Source organism: Propithecus coquereli, unplaced genomic scaffold (assembly GCF_000956105.1).
Source record: "Propithecus coquereli isolate 6110/MARCELLA unplaced genomic scaffold, Pcoq_1.0 Scaffold120, whole genome shotgun sequence".
Taxonomy (NCBI): domain Eukaryota; kingdom Metazoa; phylum Chordata; class Mammalia; order Primates; family Indriidae; genus Propithecus; species Propithecus coquereli.
In genome coordinates this window covers 4,304,701-4,313,877 of record NW_012136081.1, presented here as the reverse complement: position 1 = coordinate 4,313,877, position 9,177 = coordinate 4,304,701, and the positions used below count along the sequence as shown (strand labels likewise).

Sequence of the window (9,177 nt, the reverse complement as noted above, 5' to 3'; positions counted from 1 at the left end):
CAATCAGATTTTCCAGTCTTGCTGTCTGTAGACTCCCATAAAGTTAATTTGGGAGACAGTTCAGAAACATCCTAGGAGAGTATTAAAGTCTTGAGGAAACATTCGGAGCATTTCTGGTAGCAAGCTAAGGTCATTTTGTATAAACTCTAAAGAGTCATTCATTAAAATTAAATGTTTGCCATCACCTCGGAACTTTTTTTAAACATCATCGACCCCGCCTCTTCCATGGTTATCTCAACGACAGGGGTTACATTTGTAAAATATATAAAGAAAAATATAAGGTTACTTGGTGACCATATAGTGCACTCTAACAGCTGTCTGCAAATATTTTCACCATGATTACCCTTACTAAAAGTAAATCATAGGGTAAAGATAGCTCAAACGTGACAAGGTTCGAATGGGACGCACCGACGCTATCTGCAATCCTTTCTGGCTACATATGGAAAAAGAGCAACTTGGATGTCAAACTCTTGCAGCCAGGCTGAGCTTTCTGCAGATTTCGCCAGTGGTTTAAGGGCTTGTGAGGTAGATGTCAAATGCACTTAAGCAGGGAATGCATCAGAAGGCTGCACGCTCCGCCTTGCAAACACTGCACCAAGTGTCTTTGTACAATTACACGGACAGTTCACCTAAAAATAATGGCTAGTTCTAGCCCAAAGCTCCCCAAGCACAGGGAAACCTGTTTTAGGGGAGGGCTGGTTTGTTTGTTTTATAAAAATATATTCTATTACATTATCAGAAGTACCTGCTATCACAAATTACATTTCATCACTGGTGTCTTAGTCGCGCTTGCAAATACACCATGTCATCCATTTCTAGCCTTCGGGCAGGATAGCGATTCCTTTCTGTCAAATTTACAAAATAGCTTTGTCTTTTCCCCAATGGCCACAGTCGTGTGGGCTGTGGCCGATCCAAAAAAGGAAAACAGAAGTTTATAAAGTTGTCCAAGGGTCTCTCCCATCTGGTAGATCGAGGAAGATTGACTACAGGAAAGTTCAAAGGTCAGTCTTGGCAGATCTAAAAACAGAGTGGCAGCGAGTGCTCGACACTGCACTTTGTGTACCCGCAGTAAACCGATATGTCCCGATTAATAGCAACAGGGCACAAAGGGAGTGGGCCGCCAGAGATGCTGGCCTGGGGAGCCAACACCCGGCCCAGAGCTCCCTTAACTGGTTTCCACAGCCTCCGGCAGGCTTTCCAGACAGAGGGATGCTCGTCGGCATAGCACAGGCGGACGGCACAAAACAGGGTTCACATTGAAATCTAACGTCACCGATTTTAAAAACACAGAATAGCAGCACACTTGTGACAATTTTTTGCCAAGTTAAACAAATCCCATGGTAAGATTCTCCGCCGTCGCACAGAATAGTCAGAGTTGTTTTCTCATTTGTTTATGTCTTTGTTCTTTTTCAGAAAAATACGAAACACACCCACAGAACCATAAATAATTTGGTGGCAATATATACACATTTAAATAATTAATTTAAATATCTTACACCTACTCTTGCATTCAACTCTCCATCCGAAGAAAGTGCACCAAGGTGGCCCTCGGCGCTCCCCTCCCGGGGGCTTACCGAGGCTGAGGCAGGGCTCTTCCGGAGGGTCACAGCCTGGGAAGGAAGTGGGTGACCTTCATAGTAGGTGACACTCGGTTCCCCTTCTTGGTCTTCCCATTCTTGCTCAGGGCGATGAACATGCCGGGGTACCGGTGGGACTCGTAGGCGTTGTAGTTGTTGGGAAGGAGTATCTCCTTGAACTTGCACTCGTCAGTGAAGAAAGGCTGCAGCAGAGGAGGGCAGTGTTAGTGCTGGGCCGCCTCTTGGGCAAGGGACCCTGGGGGCAGGGGGCAGGGGCTCCCTTCTGTCCCAGCCCCTGCTCTGGGCTGGGAGGTCTCTCCTGGGCAGTTAGGGTGTCAAGACCCTCACGGGGTGAGAAGGTGACATGGACGTGATCAGCCCACAACAGCTGGTGCTCCCACCACCTGCCAGGCACCTACCAGCCAGAGAATTTTATCTCCACTGTGTCTGGTGTCCAGCCCAAAGACCACCGTGCTGCCAGCTGGGACCCACCCCTCTGCGCTATGAAGGAGGGCTCCCAACCTCCGCACTCGGAGGTGCCCATTCAGGGATGGCCAGAACCTCACTGTCCCTGCCTTGGGGCTGCTCCCTTTTTCCAGGCCTGCCTCTGGGCACTTCCAGGGGGTTGGGGGTGGCACTGCCAGCCCTGAGACCTGGTGACCCTGCCACCGCTTCATGAACCAGGCACAGGTAGGCCTGAAAGGGTCACAATCCTGCTGTCACTGCCCACTGTCCCCAGCTGGGGGCCTGGCCAGACCCCAGCGGTACTCACCGAGCCATAGAGCTTGCCTTTGCTACTCATGGCCACGAAGAACCGGCTGGCGACGCCGGAGATGCTGACCACGCCGCGCTCCACCGGCGAGAGCTCCAGCAGGCCTGGGGGCGGGGCGCAGGTCATTCCGGGGCGGGCGACCCTTGGCCCACACCGCCCCTCGGCCTGTAAGCCTCGGGGGACCCCATTTCTGGAGTGAGGTGAGAGTAAAGAGCCCACCGGCACAGGCCGTCCCCAAGGGCTCCGAGCCCAAGCTCGCGCTGGCGCGGACTAGCTTGTCTCCTGTCGGCTGGGCCAGTGTCCCGGGCCCCCGCGGGCGCCGGTGGCTGCCCCGCGCGCCCTGTGCCCACGGGCGAAGGCGCTGGAATTCGGCGCCCAGAGCCGAAGGCGGGGAGGCGGGGATCAGCCGCTGGGGTTGCACTGGGCTGCTGGAGCCAGCAGTGTCTGCGTCCCCACGTCCCCGCGTCAGAAGGGATCGGAATCTGAGTCCGCCCCGCTTCCCTGGCCTGTGAGCAGGTGCCCGCCCAGGGCCTCAGCGTGCGATTGAGAGAGGTGGCAGAGGTTGCGGTTGCCCCCGGCCCCCGACCTTTCCCGCCCGGCCGGCCCCACTCACTGTCGCCGGTGTCCGCGTGAACGCCGCCGATGCGGCCGTCGGGGAGCACCTGGAGGTGGAAGCCGATGCCCACGTTGCAGTAGAGCCGCCGCAGCCGCTTGATGCCCAGCAGGTAGTCCCCGGCGCCGCTCTGGACGGCCGCCTCCTTGGGCTGCGCGGCCACCGGCAAGCGCGCCAGCGAGCGCGCCACCAGGCTCTCCCAGCGGCGCTCCAGCTCGGCCTCCAGCGTGCCGTTGGGTGCGGTGGGCGCGGCGGCGCACCCTCGGCCCGCCCAGGGCGCCAGCAGGGCCAGCAGGACCGCCGGGAGCAGCGCCGCCGTGGCCGTCCCGGACCCCGACATCCCGGCCCGAGGGCCGTGCGTCCGTCAGGCGGTCCGTGCGCCCCGAAAGCCGGGGGCAGAGCTGCGTCTGTGGCGGCCCGCGGAAGCGCACGGCCCGAGCCCGGGCAGGGGGCGCGCAGCCGAGGGAGAGCGGGAGGCGAACGACGGGGCCCCCGGGTGCCGGGCGCTATCCGGGCTGCATGGGGCGGCGGGCAGCGGCAGGAGGACGCGGGTGGGAGCCGGGACCCACGGTGCGGTGCGCGCCTGTTTGCGCGCTGGGCTGCCGGAGGCCGAGCCGCTATATATATAGCCGGGCGCCCCCTCCTACTCGCCCGCTCCCGCGGGGGGCCGTTCGCCTTCGCCTGGGCGCCCAGGGCGCCGTGGCGCTCGCGGCTGGTCTCAGGCCGCCTGCCAATCAGGGCCGGGGGAGGGGAGGCGGCCGGGGACTAGCGCCGCAAGTGCCACCTGGAGGGACCCCCTCCCCCACCGTTGGCTCCGCCCGGCCCACGGACCTGTTCGTCCCGCCCCTCGCGTCTCCTCCACTTCTGCTTTACAGCCAAAGTTTTGTCTCTTGCACTCCGTCCCTGCGGGTCTCCGTCTCTGCTGGGGCCGCCTGGACGCAGCCCTAACGTGACACCCTCAGCTCCCAGTGGACGCAGGAGCCAGCGGCCACTCCCTGCGCTTCGCCTTTCGGGGACTCACGGGAAATTGATGCCTTTGCGGGGGCCTTGAGCACTGGCCTGGGAACGAAGGGCGGTCCGGGCAGTAAGCAACACCGGGGCGGCTGGGCAAGTGAGCACCCGGCGGCCACAGGCTGGAGGGAGGCAAGGCCCCCGTCGCAGCCCTGCAGGCTTGGCGCGTTTCGGGGATCGAGTTCCGTCTACAAGTGGACGTCTGCCTGAGCAGGGGGCGGCGAACTGGGTGCTGCTAAGGGAAGCCAAGGGGGAAAGTGGTGGAGATGCAACCAGGGAAGGCCACCGTCTGCGTCCTGCACCTCCTACACGCACCTGCCTCCATGCAAGGGCAGGTGGCAGGGCACAGGCCCACAGGGGATGCCCACCATCCCTCGCCCCCCTTTCATTACACTGCTGGAATACACTCAACGTGCCAAAGCCAGAGCCCTAGACCTAGCGGGACCCAGGCCAGGCCTCTGGAAGGCTCCCTCCCCCCACTGGCGGTCCCTACCCCCTACTGTGCCCATTATGGCCTCTTGGGGGCGGGCTCGCTAGATGGGCGGGCCCAGCTAGATGCTGGCCCACCTAGGTGTGAAAATCCCTGCTCTTTGTGGTACCTGAGGAGCCTAGCCTGCCACCTTCCAGCAGCCCCGCCCAGCCACAGCTACAGGGGGCTTGCAGCCTACCCCACCCCTTGCTGCCACCAGCACCTGTGACCAGAGATGTCCCCAGGCCATTTCGACCTCCTCCACCCCCCACCCCATCCCTACCTGGAGAGCCCTGGGACCTCCCCTCCAACCCTGCTGGTGCTTATTCATACCACTGGAGGGGGCCTGGGAGACCTAGGAAGGGGGACACTCGGGCCACCGAGCTGCCTCTGTCTCCAGACTCCTCAGTGAGGCTCTTTGCTCCTCTCTGGGTCCACAGGGTGTCCCAGCAGCCCTCACCCGGACCCGCCTTCCTGGGCAGCCTGTGGGACCCTGGGCACCCCAAATGGGCCTACGGATCTGTTGCCAAGAAGACAATCCTGGCCAGGGTGCAGGAGACCTAGAACTTGCCCTCACTTGCTGCGTGTCCTTGGGCAAGTCCTCTTCCGTCTCTGGGTCCCCATCTGCCAAATGGCATGACGGGGGTGAGCTTCCTTCCTTCAGCCAGGGTCTACCTGAGCACCTCCCTGGGAAAGTGGGACCCAAGCCTGTAGGCCCACCTGTGCCTGCTGACCTGGGCAGAGGCCCTATGATGTCTCTTCCCAACTCCTGATGGGGATCCCCTCTCTTGCCAGGACTCCCCAGCCAGTTCAATTTCCAACCCCCTGGGGCTCCTCCCTATCTCTCCTGTTTGCTGGTAAGTTCTGCAGAGGGCTGGCCCTGTGGGCAGCTGATGTATCTCCCAGAACTGCTTGTCTACCTGCGCACAACAGGCGCTCCAGTGACTGAAGGACTGACAGCCAGCAGGGGTGTTAGGAGCTGAGAATTCCTGTGGGACGGATCTGAGGTCTGGCTTTGCCACTGTGGGTCCCTGAGCCCACTCTTAACCTCTGCAGGTCTCAGCCTCCCCAACCGTCCACTGGAGCAAGCAGAAGCACAGGTGGCGATTAATGGCGCGGTTGCCGGTAAAGGCGGCACCTCCAAGCACTCGCTGTTGTTATTTCCATCTGAACCTTCTCCATGCTCCCCACCTCTTGATCCGGGTCCCCCTCCTCCTCGGCCACTGCGCTCCAACCACACTGGCTTTTCCATCTCTCCGCCTTCCCACTGAGGACTTTCCCCAGATCTTCCTGTCCATGACTCCTCCCCGTTCAGATCTGCCCTCAAGCTGCAGCGACTCGGGGATGCCTTCTGTGCCCCCGCCCAGCCCTTCCAGTTGGAGCTTCTTCAAGCCATTAAGGAACCTTCTTCACCTATTAGCTGACCCTCTGCCCTCTTTAGCCTGTCACCCGCATAGAGCAAGCACAGGTATGAGTCATTCCCAGTTTCATCTCCAGTGCTTGGCACACAGTAGGTGCTCAATAGTTGCTTGTGAGTAAATGTCTGGCCAAGTGCAGCTCAGAACTCCTCCACCAGCAGATCGTCCGTGCAAGCTGCAGTGCCCAGCCTGCGAAGCATGGGGCAGACGGAGGGTGCTGCCAAGGCCTTGGCCAAGCCCGCATGGGAAGCTCCTCACTGGCCTCTTTTTCTTTTATTTAAAAGAAATAGTTGAGCCAAGGTGACTAATTTTTTCCAGCTCTGGTCCCCTTGAGGACTTGAGGCAGCTCTCAGAAGAAGGACAAGCAACTTAGAAACAGGACCCTCACTAGCTTGGGCCCTAAGCCCCTCTGCCTTGCTGCACCCCAGGGAGCCCACATTACCAGGTACCCGGGGTACGAGGAAGCCATGGGGCCCTGCAGCCACCTGCCTGGGGTTCAGTCCAGGCTCTGTCGCTGTGGGTTGTACAACCTTAGGCTATTTCACTTCTGACCGGTCCGTGTTTCTCCATCTATAAAAGGGGCACGGCCGGTGTCCGCCTCGGCAGGACAGCTGGGAGGAAGACGCTGAACAAAGGCAGCTCTTCGACTGCAAGCCTCCGGGCGGTGGTTCTGACTGGGCCTGGCTGACAGTAAATGCTCAATGCTCAGAATTTGGGAAATAAACAAAGCTATGATTTTATCCTGTGGGAGGCGCCACCGTGCATCCCCCGGTGGAGCAGTGAAATGAGAGGGAGAGGGACAGGGGCTCGGAACTGAAACCTGCGGGCCAGGAGGCCTCCGACCAGTGACCTTTCCTGACCTACAAAAAAAAAAATCCCAGTGTTGAATCTTCACCTGAATGGTTGGTTCCTTCTCTCGGGAAGGAGTGAAAGGAATTCTCAGGCCAATCAGCTCAGCCGTTAAGAACTTACCTGCTTAGTAATAATAATAATAGTAAGTGCTACATAAAAATACACTTCTAGTGCTCAGGACCAAACGACAGAGCCCAGCCTGGGGCGACTGTGTAAACTTTGTAAATAGCTCAACTATTTTTCCAGTTCAACTTCCCTTTCTTGGCCTCAGCCAGAACACCCTCACGGTGACACCTCTCTGCAAAGCCTACCAGTGGTAGAGACTTGTCTACATTGAGCCAAAGTATCCCAAGAAAACTGACACTTTTTTCTTTCGGACCTTCAAAGTAAGGGGAGATTCAGCCAATTTTTGTAGCTTTTTTTTTTTTTTAAATGGTGGTAAAATATACATAACATAAAATTGACCATTTTGGCCAGGTGCGGTGGCTCGTGCCTGTAATCTTAGCTCTCTGGGAGGCCGAGGCGGGAGGATCGCTTGAGGTCAGGAGTTCGAGACCAACTGAGCAAGAGCGAGACCCTGTTTCTACTAAAAAATAGAAAGAAATGATCTGGACAACTAAAAATATACATAGAGAAAAAATTAGCCGGGCATGGTGGCGCATGCCTGTAGTCCCAGCTACTCGGGAGGCTGAGGCAGGAGGATCGCTTGAGCCCAGGAGTTTGAGGTTGCTGTGAGCTAGGCTGATGTCATGACACTCTAGCCCAGGCAACAGAGCGAGACTCTGTCTCAAAAAAAAGAAAAAAATTGACCATTTTAACCATTTTTAAAGACTTTTTTATGAGTAATTTTAAGTTCACAGCAAGACTGAGAGGAAGGTACCGGGAGCTCCCATACGCCCCCTGTCCCCACACAGTCATGGCCTCTCTCATGTTAACTGCTGTTGCGCGCACAGCTCGGTGGCATTGAGCACATTCGCAGGCTGTGCAACGATCACCACCATCCACAGCCAGAGCCTTCTTTCTCATCTCCCCAACTGCAACTGTCCCCATTAAACACCAGGCCCTGGCACCCACCACTCTGCTTTTGTCTCTGTGAATTTGACTACTCTTGGGACCTCAGACGAGCGCAATCATACAGGATTTTTCCTCTTTATGTCTGGGTTATTCTAGTGAGCATGGCGTCTTCAAGGTTCATCCGTGTCGTAGCATGGATCAGAACGACTCCTCTTTGAGGCTGAATAATACTCCGTTGGATGGATAGACCACATTCTGTTTATCCGTTTGTCTGTCAGTGGACGCTGGGGTGCTTCCACTTTTTGGCTCTTGTCAACAGTGCCACTAGGAACATGGTGTGCAAACGTCTGTTTCGGTCCCCTTCATTCCTTGTGTGTATAAACCCAGAAGTGGAATTGCTGGATTATGTGATAATTCTATGTTAATGCTTTGAGGAACTGCCATACTGTTTTCCATGCTCTTCTGTCTTTTCAGGGCACCTTGACCCTGGGGCACCAAGGAGATGGGGCAGCAGGTCACTTCTGGGCACAGAGAGGTATCTCAGGTAGACAGACACTCGCGAGGAAGCGGCTCTGTGCCCTGAAGACTGCACCCTCTCTTGTCATTCCTCTGCCTTGTGTCTCTGGTCCCCTGCAGCTGACCCCGCCGGGTCTGGCTGGCGGGCTTTGGGGCAGTTTCAGTGACTGCGCATCGATGAAGCAGTCTGCCATGGGATGCACAGGGGTGCAGAGCTTTTCACGTATTAAATGCTTGACCCTGGGAGAACTGGAGAGAAACCATGCCTCAGTTTCCTTATCTGTAAAACGAGTATATCAGAAGTTCTCAGAGGGCTTCTGGCAGAATTAACTGAGACGATACGTGGTCAGCCCTTAGAACAGGCAGGCAGTGCACGTGGCCATCACCGTGCGAGAGCCGTGGCTGCCCAGCAGTGGGGCCGGGTCCTCGCCTGCCCTCACTCTCCATGTGGCCGTGGGCAGTTTGCCGAGCCTCTCCGTACCGAATCTGCCTTCCCGTGGCTGCTGAGGGAATGAGAAGAGTTAGACGTGTAAAGTTCCAGGGGCCTTATCCGTGGGCCTTCAGGCATCAAGATTGCCTGCACTTCGCCAGATACGGGCTGCAGGAGCAGCTCGGTGCCCGACGGGGCCGCTTTGCAAGGCTGAGCTCTTCTCACCCAGCCCGGCAAGGCGGGGCGTTGGTCCTCACTGCTTTACAGAAGAATTAACCAAAGCTCAAAGCCTGCAAGCAACTCACTCAAGGTCATGGACCTAGCAGACAGCAGGGCCCAAACTCAGGCTCCCAACCACTCTGCTCTGCCTCAGTTTCCTCTCCTGCAAAATGGAGCTCGTGGTCCGGACCTCGTCTCCCACATGGAACTCTGCAGGTGAAAACCGGTCCTGGATCAAGTTCCATGAACTAATTAGATGACCCCAGTTGATTTGTTTATTTGGAAG

General features: G+C 57.2%; 1 protein-coding gene across 1 annotated transcript; it reads right to left on the bottom strand.

Moving 5' to 3' along the window:
• Nucleotides 1–1,320: 1,320 nt before the first annotated feature.
• Nucleotides 1,321–3,621, bottom strand: FGF4 (fibroblast growth factor 4). The gene is made up of 3 exons (XM_012665416.1): nucleotides 2,963–3,621; nucleotides 2,350–2,453; nucleotides 1,321–1,780 (listed from the first exon to the last, which is right to left on the bottom strand). Exons 1-3 carry the CDS (start codon nucleotides 3,300–3,302, stop codon nucleotides 1,604–1,606), a joined length of 621 nt encoding a protein of 206 aa, XP_012520870.1. The 5' UTR covers nucleotides 3,303–3,621; the 3' UTR covers nucleotides 1,321–1,603.
• Between the last annotated feature and the right edge of the window lie 5,556 nt (nucleotides 3,622–9,177).